The sequence below is a fragment of the Sus scrofa genome, chromosome 9 (assembly GCF_054392235.1).
Source record: "Sus scrofa isolate SSC_HxYL_T2T_F1_AM1 chromosome 9, Sscrofa_HxYL_maternal_Yorkshire_Landrace_v2.0, whole genome shotgun sequence".
Taxonomy (NCBI): Eukaryota; Metazoa; Chordata; class Mammalia; order Artiodactyla; family Suidae; genus Sus; species Sus scrofa.
In genome coordinates this window covers 132,021,239-132,044,937 of record NC_139391.1, presented here as the reverse complement: position 1 = coordinate 132,044,937, position 23,699 = coordinate 132,021,239, and the positions used below count along the sequence as shown (strand labels likewise).

Here is a 23,699-nt window from a genome sequence, read left to right as displayed (position 1 = left end):
GTTATAGATGACCAATCACACTGTTCAAGTGTAGATTAAATCCTCAGTCATCTTTATGCTGAAATGCCCCAGTCCTAATTGCCTTCTACAATCCTGCTTTTTTTTATGAAAAATGAGAATAACAGCTTTGATGATGCTATTTTTTAATGAAAATATTTTTTCACTGTAGTAAGGGAAGAGGCAACTTCCAGTTCTCCCTTCCATAATCCCAAGGAGGCATGATGCACAAACAAGAATAAAAGATGCACCTCGGCTTTCCTGATGTGCAGCATCTGTCCATCTGCCAAAATCTCCAGGTGAGTCGACTCTGTTAACCTCCGCCCATTCTTATACCAGGTGACGACTGGAGGTGGGACAGCATTTGACTCACATTCCAATGACACTGAGGTCCCCTCTCTTACAGTAACTACAGAAAGAGATTCGCTGCCATGATCTTTAATGCTTGGGGGCACTGAAGGGAGAAAATAAGAACAGGGTTGTTGTTGTTGTTTTATTAAGAGGCTCCGATAGAAAATACCTAGCGCCGGTTTAAAAAATGAAGAAAAAATCTTAGGAGGAGAGTGAAAACAAACCGTAGACAGTCAGGGAAATTTTTTTCTTGCTTTCACCAGCTTGGTTGATAGCTATACAGGTATATTCACCACCATCAGATACCTTGGCCCGGATAATTTGTAAAGTTCGACCACCTGTGGGCGAATATAAGGCAAATTGAAGAGTGGGGGTACAGAGGTTGTGGTAATGACTATCTTTTCGATAAGATAAATGGAAAAAAACATATCCTTCCCCTTAGAAGAGAAGCATTTCATATATAAAATGAGAGAATTTAATCAGATCCCTTTGATGCTTCTTTCATTAACTGCTCTACTTCCTTGTAAAAGAAGAAAATAAAATTTCCTCTCCAGCAAACACATATGGACAGTAGAACTGTTTGATATAGAGTCTAGTGAACAAGCAGCAACTGCATTATAGTCAAAACATGTTGAAAAGCATTTTCTGGATTTAAATCTCCCACAGTGCCATAGTGGCTCTCCATCTATCGGTCTATTTATCCTCAAGAAGCTTTAGGATTGATTCAAAGCAACCACTAAACTTATTCAATGAATGCACTATTTACTAGTCTATCACTCCCAAGGGATTACTAAGCAGTTCTGCTCCTAAATTTCATTATGTCTTAATATAGCCCTTGTTACTCTGCAGTCCCACTAAGTTCATCCAAATCCATACAATTTTATCCTAATGGCCCCAGAGGGCTAAAGAGAATCACATATAATGTTAACAAATAAATACAGTCAGACCAAAGTTTGGAAAATGACTCAGTTAAAATGCCATTTGTATGAAAAATAAAGGAAACTGAGAAAGTGTTTCCCACTTGAAAATAATATTAAGCTCCTTACCAGGCACAATGAGAGCATTTGTGTTTAACTCGATAGGCTGTTCATTCTTAAGCCAGCTGAGATCAGGAGGTGGAAAACCAGAGACCTCACAGGTCAAAGAGATGAAATTGTTCACCACAACAGTGAGATTTTCAGGGTTAGGACCAAGCACACTTGGAGGAACTATAACAGCAAATATATTAAAAGTGAAATCTGATATTATCAGTAATACATACTCCAATTTATTCATATAAGCCCAACTATTGTACTCTGCTAAAACACTGACTTAATAATACTATTATTTAGCTATCTTTCTTTTTAGAATTCCCTAATGGCTTCATCAAACTAATATCCATCAGTTTTGATTTTCTCAACTGAAAGAGAACACTAGAATTTTCAGAGACAGAATCATGAGGCATTTTATTTGTAAAATGTCCTTGGCAGTTCCCAAGACGGTTTTGTCAATGTACAAAGGCCTAATAGTGATTTTTTGTTAGATACATTTGAAAATTCTTGTTTTTAACATTACATCTTTAAAGTTTTCATTTTCCTGCTTTCAGGTACCTCATTTCAAGAAGGTACCTATTATTGCTGTAATAGGGTATACATTTTATTTTACGGTATCTATCTATTGATAAACTATACAGTTATTTTGACAATGTAAATCGACTTTTAAGATGAGCAGAACATTTAAGAAATGAACAATTTCATGGCTTATTGTTCAAAAACAACAACAACAAAAAAACAATTCCAAAAGCAAAAGCAGTACAGATAAAAAGTGAAGACTAATAATGCCCTAACAATTATGCATATTAAAACATATGCATATGGAACAATAGATGTCTTTCAAGAACACATGCATGTCGAAGGGTCACCTCTTGCACATGTGAATGGTTTCCTATGTAGGGGGAGGGAAATAGGAGCAGGGAATGAACATAAAGAGGAATGAATACATGAAGGAATGGATTAGTAAAGGCAGCAATGGATCTTGCTTAGGCCAGTGAAGAGAGTTAAGACAAGAAGCATACAATTAATGTCACCCTCTATTATTATACTCTCTATATGATTCTATCATGCTCTTTCTAGTACACTAATGCACGCTCTTATAGGAAGACTGAGGTCTTAAAATAGCATCAAAAACAAAAGCGGGGCAACAGAAGGAAGGGTGCAATAGCAGTAACGGATGCAGCTGATACTCTCAATTTGATGGTGATGCAAAGTGGTTTCTGGGATACGCCTTCTCTTTTCTCTGTCAAACAGAGGTAAGGGCATTTGCTGAGGGAAAGTGAGAGTGAACGTGAAACTGTTATTGATTGAATGTTTGTGCCCCCCCCCCCCCAAATTTATGTGAGGAAGCCCTAACTCCCAGTGCGGTTGTCTTTAAAGATGGGGCCCAAAAGGAAGCAGTAAAAGTTAAGAGAATTAGGTCCTGAGCCCACAAAAATTTTGTCTTCATGAAAAGAGACACCTGAGAGCTTCCTTGTTTTTCTGTCCATGTGTGTGCTTAGCGGGAAGGTCTTGTGAGGACAAAGGGGCCATCTGCAAGCCAGAAAGCGCCTTCGTCAGAAAATGAACTCTTCCAGAACCTTGATCTTGGACTTTCTAGCCTCCAGAGTGGTGCAAAAATAAATTTCTGTTATTTAGACCACAAAGTCTCTGGCATTTTGATATGGCTGCCTGAGCCTCCCAAGACAGGGGCCATCTGACATTTGACGAGCAGGGATGAGGCATGAGAGGCACTCTGGAGTAGAAACATATAGAGGAGCCCCAAGCAGTGTAAGGGCTCCTTTCAAGGAGGTACCGATAAATTTATAATGCCATCAATACTCTTGATGCCAAGAGTTCCTCCGGCCACGGTTGGCTATCAAGGCACAGGTATGGTGCAGATGTGGCATTTAGTGAGAGCTAATACAGAAAAGCAGCTAAGCTTAAACCCTCTGGAATTAGACCACCAGAGTTAAAATCCTGGTTCTGCACTTGCCAGCTGTGTAACCTGGGGTATTACTTCAGCGAACCTGTTTTTCCCTCTGTCTCTCCAAGGGGCATAAAATAGCACCAACGATCTGTGGTTATTGAGATAATTATATAAAAGAACATATATAAAACACGTGGCACAGCCCCGGGTGGGTATCAAGCAGTCAGCATGTGTTTTTACATGCAGCGTTGAGTAGGGGTGCTGAGAAGATAAAGACACACAGAGGTGGAAAAAACTGGGAGGTCAACAGACTGAAGGTTAGAGTCCAAAAGAAGCAAGCATTGATGAAGGGGGAGGGAACAAATGGTAGGGTTTTAAGCAAAAATAATTTAGATGGTTTCTTCTCCAAATGAATTTTCCAATATGTGGGTATGGATTCCCGACTGCAGATAGGAGCTCAAGACACCATTTACAGGTAAGAGGAAAGCTTCTCCTGAGGCCCAGTTCTTTTGTTTTTGGATTTTTTTGGCTGTACCCACAGCATGCGGAACAGGGATTAAACCCACGCCACAGTAGTGACCTGAACCACAGCAGTGACAACACCAGATCCTTATCTGCTGCACCACCAGGGAACTCCCTTGAATTCCATCCAATTCTTAATAGCAAATACTAGTGGTGTCTTCGGCTCTCAAGATACACAAGGCTCCCTCTTCCAGTGTTTCTGCTGTGCGTTAGAAGAGGAAACATTATGAAGGAAATATAATAGAGGAATATCAAGTATTTATTTAGCAACTGAGACTTTAGGTTGAGGAAGATCAAGATCTGTAAGCAATGACCATTTTCCTACGGAATTTATTGCAAAGTGATGGGATAAAGGTAAGGATACAGATATATGAAGACAATGAGGTAGCACATGTAACTGCTAAAACTGGGGTATTTACAAGATGCTTTTGATCACATAAAGGAGGATAAATTAATCTTGCCTTGGGGAATCAGGAAAAAATAATTGACATTTTTATTTTTCAACTTTTATTCTACTGTAATTTACAGAGTAGAATAAGTACTTGCACCATGATTATATTTAAGTCATTCTTCCTGAGAATTCACAGCACACTTTTTTCTGTTTTGGTCAGATTTACACATTAAAGAAAAAAAAAAAAACAAACTTGCTAAGAACGGAGAATACAAAGTTAAAAGTGTTTTAAATATTTGTTACACAAACAAATATTTAGACATCAATACTCCCTACATATCACACCAAAAAAGAATATCCATTATGCTCAATAAGTCTTTTGAAGAAATTTTTCATGAAATGTCAAATTTCAGCTATTTTCAAAATGAGCAAGAATTGTGTATATGAATCACACATGGAAAGAAAATCTCATAATAATTGTTCACCATTTCCAATTTAATATTGTGGAAGCAGCTGTGCATCATGAAACTAAAATGATTTATGGTAGACATTCAGCTGCTTTTTTAACAAAATAAAATTAGTATTTATGGAGTGTCTAGCCTTTATCAAGGACTTAAAATCTGAATTAGGTGTAGTGATGGTTTTTAGGATTTAATTTCACAACAGGATTTTTTTCTTCTTCAGGGACGATATTAGGTACTGAAGGGTGTAACTCAACATGAATGCTACAAGTGAGGACAGAACCTATTTCCAATCAGGCCTACGGGGTAAATTTTTATTAGAAGAGCTATATTTGGTTCTAACTTGGTTTAGACTTGTAGTCTTTTAAATTTTGATTTTTTTTTCTTTTCTTTTTAGAGCTGTACCCGCAGCATATGGAAGTTCCCAGGCCGCGGGTTGAGTTGGAGCTACAGCTGCCGGCCTACACCACAGCCACCGCAATGCAGGTTCTGAGTTGCATCTGTGACCTACACCACAGCTAAGGCAACGCCTGGATCCTCAACCCACTGAACGAGGTGGATTGAACCTGCCACTGCATGGTTACTTGGATTTGTTTCCACTGCACCACAATGGGAACTCTGATTTTTTTTTTTTTAAATGTTTAAATATGTCAGAGTAACTATTTTCTCGTGATGGACTGCAATAATATAAAAACAGACCTCTAAAAGATTTGTACTTTATAAATCCTACAAGCTGTGGTAGGAAGAAAGAAGGGGACAGACCGAATGAATGCAGGCTGCAGGCTCTACCCATTGTTCAAGTTCAAAAAAAAAAAAAAAAGCCTACATAATCTAAAACAGAATTTTCCTGCTTTTTGCAGCATACTCTAACAGATGTTTGTGAAACTGAACTCTTACCATGAACATTGAGGTTAAAATATTTTTTGGCACTTCCAGCTGTGTTCTCGGCAATACACACATACCTGCCGATATCTGTGATTTGAATGTTGAGAATCTAAGGAAAAATTGCAGAGATTTCAATGAAATTTTTTATAAAGCATTTGTCAATTTTTGAGAATAAACAATACATATTCTTTCTACTTAATACCAGATGAGCATAAGAAAAAATTGAATGTAATCGTGCTCATGCTGTTTTTATTAGGCCAATCAAATATTTATAAAGATTTCTAATCAGAAAAGGCAATTTTATACATACTTGCATGTTGACTTCAAAAAGAATCATTCTCCCACTTCCTGTCTACAGCCCTGGCAATGTGACTCTGAAGTTCCTCCCATCAGGAACTGGAGAAAAGATGCGGAATTTATGTTGGCCTTATGACTGGCTTTGGTCAATAAACTGTGATGGATGTGACAGTGTTCCATTTCAAACCTAGGCCTTGTGCATGTCTCCTTACTCATTGGGACCTCTGCCACCACTGTGTGAGGCAACCAGGACCAGCCTGCTGGAGGGTGAGAGATCACGTGGGAAAAGCCAGTGTAGTTATTGCAACTGAGACCCTAGATACTTGCAAGAGCCCAGCCAAGATGAGCAGAGCCACTTTTTCAATCCACAGCAGGCAGACACTTGAGTACACCTTGCTGAGACCAGGAGAATCACCCAGCCAACCACAAGCCTTGTGAGCTAAATAAATGCTTCTCGTTTGCTGTTGTTTGGAGTGGCTTGTTTTATGTAGCAAGACTTAGTTAATACAGCAGATATATATATGCTTTTATGATGCAGAAATTTCTATCCATCTATATATCTTTTGGCCCTAGTCAGAGAAATGTTTAAGTATTTTACTAAAGGTTGCATGAGCATCAAACAGAAATAATCACGAGGTTTAGAAGAAACTTTGAGAAGTTAAGATTATTTACAGTGAACCTCATTGTTTGTTTGTTTGTTTTTAATAAAGAACTCCATATGTCCTGTGTTAGATACACTGAGGGTTAGATTCTGGGGCCTATAGACTATCATTAAGATGTTCGAGAAATGATTTCTTAAGTTGTATCCTAACAAAAGAGTTGGCGTTCTGTCTACAAGTGCCAATCTTCTCATTAGGAACTTAGAAAGAAAAATATACACATGCCCATTAGTGAACAACAACTCAGGATATTTATGTGGTTCCCAATATTATTTACTATCAATTCTTTGCCCACTGAGGATAAATTTTAATCTGTAGGGAAACTTATACTATCTAGAATTTTATCATCAGAAATACTTAAATGGAAAGAACTGTGATAATTTGCTTATAATGTGATTTTTATCACAGAAGCCATACTGTAGTTAAGTTTAGAGGTGTGTGTACTAGTTATACAGATACTTTCTGGAAGAATTCACACAAAACTGTTAATAGTGGTCACCTCTGATAGTGAGACAGAATGAAGAAGAACTTTATCTTATGTCCTTTTTATGATTAGTTATTTTCACAACTATTTATAAACCAACACAACCTATTATTATTTTTTTATGACTGCACCTGCGGTATATGGAAGTTCCCAGGCTAGGGACTGAATCTGAGCCACAGCTACAGCAATGCCAGATCTTTTAACCCACTGCCATGGGCCAGGGAACAAACCCATACCTCCACAGAGAGCTGAACCACTGCAGTTGGGTTCTTAACCCACCGTGCCACAGCAGGAACTCCGAAACAAATTATTTTTAAAAGTAAAAAAGACAATTATTATAAAATACAAAGTCAAATAGCGATTTTTAAATTAGATTTTCTTTTCTTTTTACATTTACCTGCAGAATTCTCCTATTAGACAGAAATGTGTGATACTCATCTTCTAGCAAGGGCTGCCCGTCTTTTTGCCAGGAATTCCTTGGTGTGGGGCTGCCACTGGAGAAACACTCCATCAGTGCACTCTTGTTCACCAGCACTGTGACCTCTTCAGGGACATCAGTATTTGCTCCCTTGATAACTGGTGGCACTAACAAGTGATTGCAACAGAGAGAGAACGACAGGAAACAAAGTCTTTGCTAAATTATTTTAGTTTTCTGACAATTTTAAAAGGTTTCGGATAAGAGAGGAGCAAAAGCTGAAGAACCCATGACCCTGAAGTAACATTTTATACTAAGAAACTAGAGTGGTGATAAAAACCGCATGAATTTGGGTTTATTCTCCTCCCTCTCTTCGCCTCTCCTGGGCTAAGCCCTCTCACAGTTTCATTGCCATTTAGGTTAATCCCAATTCTTCCTCCATATATCTTGTCTGATTTCTCCCTCAGCCCCTTCCATGACAGCCTCTGGGTTTGCAAGTATACATGCAAATAGCACCTGTACAAACTGATAGCTGCATCTGCTTGGTCATCTAGACAAGCCAGGCAGATCTTTACAGATTTGCCTCACGTGCAAGGGAATTTTCTGGGCTACTCAAAGTGTGTTACCTCAGCCTCGGGAACAGTGATATGACAGCAAGCATTACCTGGGAGCTTAGCTAGAAATGCAAATTTGGGGGTCCAACCCAGGCTTCCTCCATGGGCCTCCTTGGGAGGGTCAAGAAATCTGTGTTTTAACAAACCATCCAGGTGATCCTTATGTACACCAGAGATCCAGTCATGCTCTGGATCTTTCTATATACATATATTCTCATTTAAAATAATACTGCAGAATCAACCCAGGGTCATATCCACCTGATGTTAGACTAGCCAGTTATGAAAAATCACATATTACCCATAATTTTTTTGGGCCACACACACAGCATGGGGAAGTTCCCAGGCCAAGGCTTGAACCCATACCACAGCAGTAACTCAAGACACTGTACCACAAGAGACAATGCCAGATCCTTAACCCACTGTCTCATGAGAAAACACCCATTACCTGTAACACTTTAAAAAAATGGAAATGTTAAACTAGGAATGCATGTGTCGGCTCCTTTTGTTAATGTAAAAATTCATTATCGAAGTGAATAATCACTTTGTTCTGTTTTGAAAACAGTTATTTTGTTTCGGTCTCTTAAAAAGTACCACATCTTTGTCAATCAGTAAAGATTACATGTTTAATGCAGATACCACCCTGCAGTACTTGGGTCTCTCAAAAACTAGACTGAAAGTCTATAAAGAAATAATCAAGGCTACAAGACCCACAGTAATATTTTAAAATTTGTATAGAAACACAAAAGACCCCGAAGAGCCAAAGCAATATTGAAAAAGAAAAATAGAAATGGAGGAGTTCCCGTCGTGGCGCAGTGGTTAACGAATCCGACTAGGAACCACAAGGTCGTGGGTTCGGTCCCTGCCCTTGCTCAGTGGGTTAACAATCCGGCGTTGCCGTGAGCTGTGGTGTAGGTTGCAGACGCGGCTCGGATCCCGCGTTGCTGTGGCTCTGGCGTAGGCCGGTGGCTACAGCTCCGATTCAACCCCTAGCCTGGGAACCTCCATATGCCGCGGAAGTGGCCCAAGAGATAGCAACAACAACAACAACAACAAAAGACAAAAGACAAAAGACAAAAAGACAAAAAACAAAAAACAAAACAAAACAAAAAAGAAATGGAGAAAAAGGCTCCCTGACTTCAGTCTATACCAGAAAGCTAGAGTCATCAAAATAATACGGCACTGGCACAGAAACAGAAATATAGATTAGTGGAACACCATAGAAAGCCCAGAAATAAACCCAAGCCCCTAGGGTCAACTAATCTATGACAAAGGAGGCAAGAACATACAGTGGAGGCAGGGAGTCTCTTCGATAAGTGGTGCTGAGAAAACTGGGCAGCTTAATGTAAAAGAATGAAATGAGAACACTTTTTAACACTGTACAAAAAAATAAACCCAAAATGGATTAAGAACCCAAACCTAAGGCCAGACACTATAAAACTCCTAAAAGAAAACATAGGCAGAACACTCGCTGACATAAATCACAGCAGTATCTTCAATCCACCTTCTCGAATGATGAAAATACAAACAACAAAAAAACCAATGGGACCTAATTAAACTCAAATGCTTTTGCACAGTGAAGGAAAGCATTAACAAAACAAAAAGACAACCCACAGAATGGGAGAAAATATTTGCAAATGAAGTGACTGACAAGGGATTAATCTCCAAAATATATCATAGGGCTTTATATCAAAAAAAAAAAAACAAGAACCCAATAAAAAATGGGCAGAAGATCTAAACAGACATTTCTCCAAAGACAGATGGCCAAAAGGCACATGAAAAGACTCAACATTACTAATTATTAGCGAAATGCAAATCAAAATTACAATGAGGTATCACTCCACACCAGTCAGAATGGCCATCATCAAAAAGTCCACAAGCGGAGGACACCAGGCCAGGGATCAAACTCCTGCCACAACAGTGACCTGAGCCACAGCAGTGACAACGCTGGATCATTAACCTGCTAGGCCACCAGGGAACTCTCTATTTCTTGAATTAGGTAGGAGTTCTACAACTACTTGCTTTATGATAAAATATTACCCTGTACATATTTGTCATGTGCAGTTTTTGTGCATGTAATATTCCACAATTTTTATAATGCTCAATTAACAGTAACGACAACAATTCACAAACTTTTCTGGGCAGACGTCTGCGGCTTATGTATGAGTAATGCCTGCAGTGAGATGCTATTAGCCAGACACCTAACATACACTCCCAAAACTAAATTCACTGTGGAATTGACTTTAAATTCTTTTTTTTACATGTTCTGATAGTTGTCAGAACCCAGTGTAGTAAACTAAACCAGGGTAGGAACCCCTGTGTTTTCACTAGTCATTATTCATTGCCACCAATTCATTCATTAAACACAATAATATTAAGCATCTTCTATGGTTCAGGTGTTGGGTAAGATGCTGAGGTTTTAGTGGTAAGCAAGTCAGCTATGCCCACTGTCCTCATGGAGCTCTCCCAGTGCAGTGCTGGGTGATGGGGTTGGGGAGGAGGAAGTAAGGGAGACACAAGAGAGAATAAACAAAGTTAACGTTGAAGAAATTACGTGGTGGGAACAAACAAGTGTGTTGCTTCTTTGTCAAGAAAAAGCTGGATGGGGCTATTAAGAGGAAAAGATCATATGAGAAGCTGTCTCTCTGGAAGACACCTCTTTGAATTCCTTAACAGAGAAGTTAAACAGCAAGCAGACCAACAAGATTCTAGATTAAGATCCCTCATTTTAGAGATCCTGCTATAGAACACAGGGAACTACATCCAGTCACTTGTGATGGAACATGATGGAGGATAATGTGAGAAAAAGAATTTATATATGACTGTCACTTTGCTGTACAGCAGAAATTGGCAGAACATTGTAAATCAACTATAATAGAAAAAATAAAAATCTTAAAAAAAAAATCCCTCATTTTAGAAAATTGAATCCCCATCCTCAGATTTAACCCTTTTTAGAAGCCCACTCCATGACCACGCTATTAAAACATGTCAAATGAAAGAAAAAAGAGTCTACAAACAATAAATGCTTAAGAGGGTGTGGAGAAAAGGGAACTCTCTTGCACTGTTAGTGGGAATGTAAATTGGTGCAACCACTTTGGAGGACAGGATGGAGGGTCCTTAAAAAACAGAATATAGGACTACCATATGATCCAGCAATCCCACTCCTGGGCATGTATCCTGAGAAAACCGTAATTCAAAAAGATACATGAACCCCAATGTTCATTGAAGCACTATTTACAATAGTCAAGACATGGAAGCAACCTAAACGTCCATTGACAGAGGAGTGAATAAAGAAGATGCAGTACATACATACAATGGAATATTACTCAGCCACAAAAAGAATGAAATAATGCCATTTGTAGCCACATGGATGGACCTAGAAATTATCATACTAAGTGAAGTCAGACAGGGAAAGACAAATATCATATGATACCACTTACACGTGGAATCTAGTAAAAATGACATAAAATAACATTTATAAAACAGAAAAAAAAAACAGATTTCAAAACAAATCTTTCAGTTACCATAGATGAAGTGGTTAGGGAAGGGAAGAATTGGGAGGGTGGAAAAAACATATACGCGATACTGTAGAAAATAGATGATTAACAAGAACCTGTACCGCACAGGAAAATCTACTGAATAATTTGTAATAATCTATATGGGAAAAAAGGGAGTTCCCGTTGTGGCTCAGCAGAAATGAATCTGACTAGCATCCGTGAGGACGCACGTTCAATCCTTGGCCTTGCTCAGTGGGTTAAGGATCCATCCTTGCTGTGAGCTGTGGTGTAGGTCGCAGACCGGGCTTGGATCCTGCATAGCTGTGGCTGTGGTGTAGGCTGGCAGCTATAGCTCCAATTGAACCCCTAGCCTGGGAACCTCCATATGCTGTGGGTGCGGCCCTAAAAAGACAAAATAAATAAATACGTGGGAAAAAAGAGTGGATATAGTTATATGTAAGACTGATTTATTTTGCTGTACACTTGAAACTAATACAACATTGCAAGTCAACTATACACCAATAAAATTAAATTTTAAAAATTCCAATGCTGTTTGAAGGCATACCTTCACATTTTGAAATTATATAATTTTTGCTGTACTTTTAACATAATACATATTGTTTAAACCGCATATTAGTAAATAATAAACTTGAATTTCAGATTAAGTGAAGTTATCACCCCCCCCACACACACACTGTTAAAACTAATCAAATGAAATGCTGGGACGTAAAGATTCTATATTTTCCTGAACTTCTACTTGGAGCTGAGTCCTTAGGAGCTACCAGGTGAGGCACTACAGGTCCAAGGTCCAGCCTCCACCAAAGCTCTTTGCTCTGACCTGCCTCCAGCTGGGTTACAACACCCAGCCTCAAACGCTGTGAAATGTTCCTAATTGGGACAGACTTTGTGGGCCATTTATCTTGCTCTGTTCCTGCCTCTCAAAACTCATCTCCAACATGCTTTCTAATCTCGTTCTAAATAAAAATAACAGGTGGAAGGCATAAAGGTCTCTCCTTAATTACCTAATCCCTAAATTCCATTTTTTTAAAGTAAATAATGTTTTTATCGCTCATTACATTTTTGTGGTAGGCAGGAAAAATTTTTAGTTTCTAATGTATAAAAGATTTTTAGTATTTTACTAAAATGTTTTAAACATTACAAATAAAAAGAATAGATTATTGCAGAATGGTAATGCTGAAAATGGGAATTCTTTTGTCTTTTACCAGAGAATTCTCGTGGTGAAAGGCCAGGATATAAAAGCCAGGTGGAATGCCAGCTTTTTGGAGAATAATCCAGACTTACACATTGGAATTAATGATATTAACATTAAAAAATAAAATTATAGGCAGTTTGATGTACTCTCCTAAATTCCATTTCCTTAGTGTTTTTAGTAGAAACTGACAGAGACCATTCACGGTGCCTTGACCCATCTTGGTATGAAAAAACATATTGCTGGTTTAAATTTACCTTTTGTTTCTTTTTTTATTTTATTTTACTTTTTTTATTACTCAAAAGAATTTATCACATCTGTAGTTGTATAATGATCATAACAATCTGATTTCACAGGATTTTCATCCCACAGCCCAAGCACATCCCCCCACCCCCCAAACTGTCTCCTCTGGAGACCATAAGTTTTTCAATGTCTGTAAGGCAGCATCTGTTCTGCAAAGAAGTTCCGTCTGTCCTTTTTTCAGATTCCACATGTCAGTGAAAGCATTTGATGTTGGTGTCTCATTGTATGGCTGACTTCACTCAGCACGATAGTTTCTAGGTCCATCCATGCTGCTAAAAATGCTGGTATTTCTAAATTCCACTGCATTTTGATTTAACCAAACGCCAGTTCTTTCCCAACTCTACTCTCTTGCTACTCTATCAGATCCTCCCACCCTGTCCTAAATGCTTTCAAAATTTAGGTGAAATTAAGCCAGGTGGGCTGGGATACCCCACTACTCTTGATGATGTTCACACTGATTTTAACTGTCTTCTCTCTTATCCTTTTCCTTATCACTTCCTTGTAGACCAAAATCCACGCTAATGACCCATCTCGCCCTAGTTTCACCTCCACCCACTTCGTTCAGCTGTAGACAGTCATACCTTAGACACTCACCATCAACACCTCTGCCCCCAGCAAGTTTATAAGCTCTCTGAACAAGGCCTGGTGTCTGCTATGCTCACAGCTGTATCCTCAGTGGCTAGCCCCGTGAGCAAGCCTACCTCTTCAAAATGTCTCAAGAGTACTATATATTTTTACTTTTCTCTCTGATTATTTGCTCAGTACGTATCCTTTGGTTCTGTGGCTCTGCATCACATCATACTACATATAAATTGATCTCGAGTTTCGCCAATGATTTCTTAGTTTCAAAGCCAAATGGCCTTTCTCTCCACCCCTGACCCTTATTTTTAGTTTGCTAAACTTATTTTAGCATGCTATACTCAACCAACTTCTTTTTTTTTTTCTTTTTACAGCTGCATGTGGCATAGGGAAGTTCCCAGGCCAGGGGTCGAATTGCAGCTGCAGCCGAGGCCTATGCCACAGCCACAGAAACATTGGATCCAAGAAGCATCTATGAGTTATACTGCAGCTTGCAGCAATGCCGCTGGATCCTTAACCCACTGAGCAAGGCAAGAGATTGAACCTGCATCCTCATGGACACTATGCCGGTTTCCTAACCTGCTGAGCCACAGTGGAAACTTCCTAAACCCATTTATTGGTAACCTTTCTATGCCTTGGATTCTGCAACATGTAGTTACTGCTTTTCGTTAGCTCCTCAGATTGTCTCTCCCCCAACTCTGTTTTCTTTTTCCTGTATCCTATTTGTAAATGATCCTACACTGATTCTCTCTGATCTTCTCCTGTTTGATCTGTAACACTTTCCATTGGAAACCTCATTTCTTTGAATATTGCCTATTTGTGGATAACTCTCAAATCTATATTCTTAGGTCATTTCTCTCTCTTGGGTTGTAGTTCCATATTTACAACGTCTTATTGAACATTTTCCTAAGCATACTGGCACCATGCTAATTCACCATGTATTAAAAAAAAACTGACTTCCTTGTTCCCAAGTCATGTTGTTTTCCTTCATCTATTTTTATTAATCTTGCTATGATTTCCTTTATCACCCAGGATCACAATCTCAGTGCCCTCTTATACTCTGAGATAGGTGCCTAATGCTTCATATCACTTAATCACTTCCTCTATAAAATCTTTGATACCAACTGCTTCCTATACATTCCCACTGCCCCTTCTCTAGCTCAGCTCCTTCTGATGGAAGCATCTATTTGTTCCTGCTTCTAGCAGCATCATCTCTTTTCCCTTAAAGGTACAATGCTTCTTCCACTCTCAGCCCCTGCATTCATATGGAGATAACTGTGGTCCAAGAGTGGGCATGGGAACTAGGCTGCATCAGTCAGGCCTCCTGGCCTCTGTAATTGGTTCACAGGTGGTATGTGACTCACACTTAGCCAAATAAAACCATGAAAATCCAATTCTAGGACTTCAGTTGCAAATACTGGGAAATAAAAGCTTTTGCTTGGCTGTGAAACTAGGAAGATGTAAAATCAGAGTTTCCAGGAGCCAACTTACTATACAAAGGGATCCCCCTGAGAGTGATGCTAACAAAGAAACCAAGAGGAAGAGAAGGGTAAAGTTTGATGGAACTCTTGAGAGCCTGAGAAGTCAGATATGACTGCAGCCAGTTCTACTCTGGGACTTCTCAGGTTCGTGAATCATTCTCTTTTGAATTATTGTGCGTTATTTGAATGAATAATCCTCTTTTCTTTTTGGTTTAAGCCAGTTTGCTAATTGATACTTCAGGAGTCCTAACTAATGTGCTCTCAATTTGACTAAAACAATTAACTCCCAGGAAGAACCATTGGTTTCTGATTATCTTTATGTCTCTAAAATGCTTAGCGCAGCATCTTGCCAACACTAGTTCCTCAAAAACTTTTTGAATGAAAGCATGCATAAGAAACAAACAAACAAACAAAAAACCAAGCCGAAAGACTCACAGAGCACACGGACGTCGTACTGGAGGGAATCTTCTCCAGCCTCATTCACAGCCACACACACGTATCTCCCAGCATCTTCTACTCTCGCCCGTGGAATCTGCAACACTCGCCCTCCTGGAAATACATCCCAATACATATGTTTACTTCTCTAAATCTTAGAGCGAAAGCGGTCATAACCAGAGAGATAATTTTTCAGGTCTAATGACCTCCTTGCATTATCTTTCAAGGCTCTTACTTCATTCAGTGTTTCAGTTTTAATGCCCCATACCATGTTTATGACAAACACTGTGTTAGTGAAAAGTGACCCAGCATATGAATGAGCTCTCCTGAGAAATAAATTGCTTGTGTAGACTTTCCTCAAGGGAGAAATGCTGCTCCGTGCCCCTCTCACGTTCCACATAGAGTGTCGCTATGGAGGGACTTCTTGGCTTTTACAGTTTTGAACAGATGGAAAAGAACGTTACACTGTTGGAGGCAAGTACTGATTTGAGAAAATAATAGCTGAGGATATAAAAGGTATAAAGCACAGCATCGTACATACAGTCTTGAAAGACTATTTTTAAACTTTTTAAATTTCAAATGTAAAGTTAAAATAATTATACAAAAATTTTACTTATGTTTTCCAATTACTTATATCTCAATCCATTCGATACCTGTCATAAATAGGTACATATTAACTCTTATCTACATATGTAAATTAAATAACAACACTCACATGATTCAGAAAAAGGCTGGGAGTATATTGGAGACATGGTGCCCCTTTACCCCTAAATACTCATAAATCTGTATTTCATAAAACCAAGTATTATCCCTTATTGATTATAGTATAATGAACAAAATCAGAAAATGTGAAATCAGTAAAAATGCACTATTGAACCATAGTCCATATTTAAATTTCATTATTATCACAATACTGTCTTTCATAACTATTTTTTCCCCAAGACCAGATCTAATTTAGGATCACATACTACACTTGGTTGTCATTTCTATTAAGTACCTCTTTTTTCCCAAGATACTCTTTTATTCGAGATGAAATTTACATACAATGGAAACAATGGACTTTAAGTGTATAATTTGATAAATTTTAACAAGCCTATTTGAATGTTCGCTGAAAGTAAATAGAGGCCCTAAAAATATCATCATTCCACAATTTAAACATCTCTGTTTCTATTGATAAACCATATGATAACATATTTGAAACTAATAATCTTTACTATTGATTTGAGAAATGCATTTAATAAACAGAAGTAACTTTTGGCAAATATTTTTGAGAAGTTATAATTAATAATGTTCATAAAAAAGCTGATTATTTCATCACATTATGTAGAAAAATGGAGGCAAATGACTTTCTTAAGTTGATAGAATGATCCTATAGTAGACCTGAAAATTAACTTAGGTGTCCTATCCTATGTTAAATTCTTAGCCTAGACTTGCCTAGCTGGAAGTTGCATAGATACCAGTGGCATGCAGCATCCTGTGTCAGTTACATCCTAAGGTCAGAAGGTCAGTCAATGAGCCTTGTCTAATAAATAAGAAGAAACACATCTGACGGAAATTCAGATTTTCATCCCATTCCTAACCATCTTTACCTGGCAAAATCAATACTCTATCACTCGAGGTCAGAGGGTGGCCATCTTTGTACCACGTCAATGTAGGAGGAGGAGCAGCGTTTGTCTCACAGTAAAGAGAGATGGGATTGCTGATGATCACATCCTTGGCTTCACCCCTCCTGCCGGTATCCAGCATGTTTCCTATTTCCCAGAGCTTCTGAAAACTTGGAGGAACTATGGTGGAAAAACATGAAATTTTGGACCCATGTGAATGCCAATGTCATTCTGTTAATCAGAGATCTTAGCTATATGTTCACAAGAGTGATTTGACTATGTAGTAAATTAGACAATGTGAAAATATTTTCCAGTACTTATACACCTACCAAGACAGCTCTTAGCTAAAAAAAAGTAGTAGAGAGAAGTTGGAACTGATTGTCATGTGGAAGAGCAAGAAGTATGTGCTCAGACTGCTGTGTCATGCTTTGTTCTCCTGCCCTGTTAAAGGGCTCTAGCACTTAGAAGATGAAGGGGCTTTCTCTCAGGAAGAACCTATTACATAATAGGCATGGTTAAGGAATACGATCATAATAGGGAAAACTAATTTTAAGGAACCAAAAAAAAAAAAAAAGGCTCAATTTCAAACATTTCCCATTGATCTGTCTTACTAAGAAAACTAAAGAAGTAATGGAGTCAAGATTAGTAAATCCTTTAACAAAAACAATAGGACATACTCAAACTTTTCTGGGGGACAAGTATGAACTTCCAGAAGGCAATCTACCTGTATATCAAAAGCATTACCGTGTGTATATACAAGCATATAAACCTTGATCTAAAATTTCCATCATTAGCAACTTATAAAAGAATCAAAGATGTGCAAAAGTTGTATGTATAAAGATGTTCAGTGAAGTGTCAGAGACCACAGAACAGCTGAACTCTGCAGAAGGCACATATCTATGGATGCAGAGTTCTAAAGCACAGTCTCCTTCAAAGACAAGATAAAGGACTTATGCATTAACCATGTTATTCTATAAACAGCTGCACTCTGTCCTAAGGGTACCCCCTTTGATATCACTAAGAAGATAGCCTCCATATTGCCTTTGCCTGTCCCTGCCCACTAATCTTGTCACTTTCCTTAATCCCACTAATAATAATCTCATCACCTTCCTTAATAAAAGTCATGTGGGCTAAAGTCTAGGCACCTTTGTTCTGCGGAACAGAGTGCCTCCTGGTCCCCCACTTTCTAATTGTAAGAGTCTTGTGTGTTTTATTATACAGCGCTGTCCCTCTTCCAGGATTCCCCATTGCCCTGCAGCACTGGAAACTAACGTGGAAACTAACCAGACATTCAACAATAGGAGTCTGGCTAAATAAATATTTGGACACTCAAGTGATAAAAAATCATGCTGAGAGTAACGGTATCAACAATAACAGTAATCATTTCTTAAGCATTTTGCTTTTGCAGCACTCACCACAATTAATTTTAAAAGCAAGGAAATAGGGGCTTAAAATAGTTAGGAAACTTGCCCAAGTCACAAAGCTTAGAGGAGCCAAAATCATCACTCAATTCCAAGTCCTACTATTTAAATTCTGATATGATGTTACATTAGCTTTCTGATAAACTTTATGATATAATATTAGGGGAATGCTGTTGGAACAGAGAAGTATGTATTGTGTGACTATAATTCATAAATGAAGTATACACTTACAAAAAAATCTATCAGAAGGATACATAAATAAACAGAAGTTACCCTGAATGATGGGACTATTTTCTTTATTAATTTCTCGAGTCCAAGTGTTCAATAATAAATTTAATTATTGTTGACAGGAAAAAAAAATACACTTTAAAACAGACCAAGTCAAACCTCTTTTCACTGCTTTGTCAGATCACAAAAATTAAATTACATACAAGCATATTAGTATTACCTTGAATATTCACATCAAAATCCAGCTCATCTTCACCTGCAATGTTAGATGCTACACAAGTATATCGTCCAGTGTCTGATATCTGAGCCTCCTTGATTTGAAGTGTGTGTCCATTTGCCGCAATAGTAACATGGTCATCTGATTTAAGGGGCTGTGATTCAATTATAATAATGTTAGCAGCAAGTACTCTGAAAATCCTCTAGGAGGCCATGCAGTGATAATTTTTATATTTCTTTAATAAATAAAAATAAAAATTTATGTGAAATACTCAAGACAACAATTTAATTAATTTACTTTGAATAAGTTCATTGTTTTTGTGTAATAATGTCTTTACTGAAAATTGTAGCTCATGTAGTTTACATCTGTGCCAGGTGTTTCTGGGTGGTACATTTACAAATTATTTATGATGAAAAATATTCTTAGGTATCATATCTATTTATCCATTCTGAAAAAAAAATCTTCAGCTGATTCCACATTGTATTAAAAGTATATCTTTTCTCATAATTTATAGAAAATGCTAGAGTTTTTAAATGAAAGATTGACAGTATTAGCACAGTCTGATTTGACTTAAAATTCACTATTATACATTCAGAAACATCAGTTGCTTCAAAATTGAAAAAAACTAACCTAGAGATATTTATCTTATGATGTTTTATTGATAATGTTACCTACATTTAATAGGATATTTCTCATCTTCTAAACACTTTTGTTTATAAGAAATTCTCCTTGAAGATTTTAGCTCCTGGTTCACTGTTACTCCTAACGATAATTTACTCATAATTCTTGGTAATTTTAATACCCAGATAGACAGTCATCCAGTGCTTTTGCTCTCAGCTCCTTGACCTCCTCTCCTCTATTTTTTTTTTTTTTTTTTTTTGGTTCCCAACCCTCTCTCATTCACTTAATAGGGGAATCATTCCTAGAGACCTATAATCGCATTCCTTCATAATCTCAGTCCTAAAGTCTCACCTTCTGACCACCACCTCTTAACTTTCTCACTCACTCCCTCCAGCATCCCAACTCCCACAATGTCTTGGCCCCATGGGAGGATGAGACTTCGGACCTCGACAACCCACAGACCTTGTAATCTTTTCATTGTCACTAAGTCCTAGTGCCTCTTCTCTTTCTACCTAAACTCACTCTCCGTGTGATCTCACGCGAAATCCTGGTCTTGCCTTTGACTCATTTCTTTCGCTCACATCCTACCAGCTCCATCCAAGCAACCATCATCTATGTCCCTGGACCACAGTAATAAATTCATTTCAGGACCCCTTCTTTCAACTAGTAAGGAAGCCGATGTAATCTTCTTAAAACCTTAACACAGATCATATCACTCCTATGTTTCGGGAGGGATCGGGAGCTTGGGCTTATCAGACACAACCTAGAATAGATTTACAAGGAGATCCCGCTGAATAGCATTGAGAACTATGTCTAGATACTGATGTTGCAACAGAAGAAAGGGTGGGGGAAAAACTGTAATTGCAATGTATACATGTAAGGATAACCTGACCCCCTTGCTGTACAGTGGGAAAATAAAAAAAATAATAATAAAAAAAAAAAAAAAAGAAAAAGAAAATGCTAAAAAAAAAAAAAAAATTTCCAGTGGTTTTCCATCAGAATAAGGCCAGCTGGTCTACAAGCAGTGTGATCTGACCCTCCATTGATCTTTCACTCTCACCTTCCTCTGTGTTCCCTTGCTAGTCTCTGCAGAATATTTTCCTCTCAAAATCTTATGTCTGCTTCCTTCAATGTCTAGGAGTTTCTGATCAAATATCACCATATCAGTGAGGCCTTCTCTAGATGCATATCACCCTCTCTTTACTCACTGTTCTTTTCCTAAGTGGATTGTCTCCATAATGTTTACCTTGTCTGGCATATATGTACTTCTCGTTTGTTTAGTTTTCTTTCCCCTAAACTCCATATGAGCAGAAATATTTGTCTGTTTCTTTCACAGCTGTATCACCTGCACCTTAAATAGTATTCAGCAAAAACTATGAGTTCAATAAATAATTTGGGATGCAATGAATCATTGTTAACATTTTATCATATATGTAAAAATAGTATAATTCAAATTTTCCATGTCAGGAGTTCCCGTCGTGGTGCAGTGGTTAACGAATCTAACTGGGAACCATGAGGTTGCAGGTTCGATCCCTGCTCTTGCTCAGTAGGTTGAGGATCCGGCGTTGCCATGAGCTGTGGTATAGGTTGCTGACGCGGCTCAGATCCCGCGTTGCTGTGGCTCTGGTGTAGGCCGGTGGCTATTATAGCTCCGATTAAACCCCTATCCTGGGAATCTCCATATGCTGCGGGAACGGCCCTAGAAAAGACAAGAAAAAAATAAAAAGATAAAAATAAACAAAATTTCCATGCCAAACAAAAACCTTAGTGCTTAAATAAATAAACACAAATATCCTATCAAAATATCTTATGGTTAACGCTGTCAATATTTTTGGTGGATTTTCTCAAAAACATTCTTTCACTCAAGTAATGTTGCTTATCTGAGAAATAAAATAGAAGAATAAAGGATATGGAAAATAAAAAAACCGTGTTTAGAGAACGAATCCCAAACCCTGAAAAATATAGCAGTTTAACTAAAGCATCATAATGAGATCAGTATCAGAATTTGGATGTGGAACTAATTTTACTGCTCACTATGAAATTTTAAAAAACTGCCTTATTCCTAGCATAATTCTAGACTCTATTCAATTTTTATATGTGTATGTGTTTGTGCATCTGTATGTATGCATATGAAATACAGGGTGAAAAGGTCTTGGATTAAATTAAAAATAATAAAATTTCAAAGTAAAATGGAACTATTTGTTTCTAAGCAAACTCATATAGAATTGATATTGTACCATGAAGTGTGCTCGTAGTTAGAGAAGAAACTGTAAACAAAACATGGTGGGGGTTCCATATTTTTCCTTTTGCAATGGCTTCCAGATGAAACTTGCTTATTTTATTATAAGAGATGATTTTTTTTTTTCCTGGCTAGCAGGATTGCAAAATCCATCTGTGATCTGAAAAAATAAAGCTATATTTTTCTTCATCTTAAATCATGACTCTGACCTGAACTTCTACAACTGGAATTTGACTGACCATTTGGTTGATTATGTGTAAAACAGGACAAACATCAGCTTAGCCATGTCACATCTGTATTAAGCAGAGTATTAACAGCAGTTAAAAAATCTATTTTGGTCTTAAAACACCAGCACATATGTTTTTAAAACATGCATGGAATGAAATAAGTTGAATGAGAAATGAGGGCGTGTGGTTTGAAGTGAGATTGTGTAACTGCAAGATGTGTCTTTTATTGAAAGTTCTTCACTGCCTCCAGTTAATTGTAGTGGGCACTTAATCATCACATTTAGCTTTGTTTCTTCATCTTGGAATATTAAAGATATTACCCTTTGTAAAAGAGTTAAAGATGTTTACAGAAAATTCTGAATAAACTTAGTACCTGCATTGTACCCATCTCATCTGGCTCAGATGACTTACTCTGAAAACATACAGAGCACAAAAGCCATTCTCCAGTGGAAAGGTGGCTGGATGTCCATAGACAATTGCTAATGCACATCAAAAAAGTCCTTTAGGAGTTCCCGTTGTGGCGCAGTGGTTAACGAATCCGGCTGGGAACCATGAAGTTGCGGGTTCGGTCCCTGCCTTTGCTCAGTGGGTTAAAGATCCGGCATTGCAGTGAGCTGTGATGTAGGCTGCAGATGCGGCTTGGATCCCGCGTTACTGTGGCTCTGGTGTAGGCCGGCGGCTACAGCTCCGATTCGACCCCTAGCCTGGGACCCTCCACATGCCGCGGGAGTGGCCCAAAGAAATAGCAAAAAGACAAAAAAAAAGGTCCTTCAAACTTTTCACTGATGAAATAATACTAAAAGTGTTCAATTTATATTCTAGGAGCATGGGATTGTGCTAGTTTTAAGGTCGCATTGATTCTCTGAGTTACTTGTATCTGGGTGTTTTGTATCTGAGTATTTTGTTTTGTAATTTAATTGACCATTTTAGTCTATTAAAAAAGCTCGGCAAGAGAAAAAACTTGACTGGCCTGTCCATCCTTGTACCAGCTGAGAGAGGCAGATGGAACTGCGTAGGCTTCACATTCCAAGGTCAGAGTGTTGTTCACTTTGATCTTCACTTCTTTAGGAGAAAGACCTGGCCCCAGGAGGTCCCCTTTATTGATTATGGGTGGAACTGCATTAAACATGAACAGTAAAGTGTTAAACATCAGTTCTTTTAAATGGAATTGACATGGAAAGCACACTGAGAATCATGTAAGAAAACAAGGAAATAACTCAGGCATTTCGATCATCAAGAACCCAAGTTAGCATCTTATCAAATGGCAGTGTTCAGATGCAGAATGAGAAGAAGACTACTTTTCTCCCCTCATTATAATACTGCCAGTGAGGTGAATGTCCTTTGCAGAACAGTTAGTTTCATTCATTCCAGGTCCTTAGACACAGTCTGATTATGACCCATAAAATGCATTTTATCAATCACTTGGGGGACTGATTCAAAGAACAAAACACCATCAAAAAGATGTTCTTCCTGGAGTTCCCGTCGTGGCTCAGTGGTTAACGAATCCGTCTAGGAACCATGAGGTTGAGGGTTCAATCCCTGGCCTTGCTCGGTGGGTTAGGGATCTGGCATTGCCATGAGCTGTGGTGTAGGTTGCAGACATGTCTCGGATCCTGCGTTGCTG

General features: G+C 38.2%; 1 protein-coding gene and 1 long non-coding RNA gene across 7 annotated transcripts in view; one reads left to right on the top strand and one right to left on the bottom strand.

The window, feature by feature from the left end:
- Window positions 1-23,699, bottom strand: part of HMCN1 (hemicentin 1) — a 491,961-nt gene that overhangs the window by 116,898 nt on the left and 351,364 nt on the right. For 5 of the 6 annotated variants that reach the window (XR_014816519.1, XR_014816520.1, XM_021102640.2 and 2 more), the window contains exons 52-60: window positions 23,046-23,191; window positions 18,992-19,142; window positions 17,108-17,302; window positions 15,519-15,632; window positions 7,385-7,572; window positions 5,560-5,656; window positions 1,395-1,556; window positions 573-686; window positions 249-451 (exon numbers count right to left, since the gene is read on the bottom strand). Coding sequence is in view for 4 of the 6 variants with exons in the window: in XM_021102640.2 (XP_020958299.2) it covers window positions 249-451; window positions 573-686; window positions 1,395-1,556; window positions 5,560-5,656; window positions 7,385-7,572; window positions 15,519-15,632; window positions 17,108-17,302; window positions 18,992-19,142; window positions 23,046-23,191 (1,370 nt within the window). In the remaining 2 variants the exon portion in view is untranslated. Of the gene's footprint in view, window positions 1-248; window positions 452-572; window positions 687-1,394; window positions 1,557-1,766; window positions 4,013-5,559; window positions 5,657-7,384; window positions 7,573-15,518; window positions 15,633-17,107; window positions 17,303-18,991; window positions 19,143-23,045; window positions 23,192-23,699 lie in introns of those variants that run through there. The other variant, XM_084977974.1, reaches the window with a different exon arrangement.
- LOC146400195 (uncharacterized) lies at window positions 5,038-11,934 on the top strand. Its single transcript, XR_014816522.1, has 2 exons — window positions 5,038-8,811; window positions 9,136-11,934. It is a non-coding gene; the product is annotated as an uncharacterized LOC146400195 (long non-coding RNA).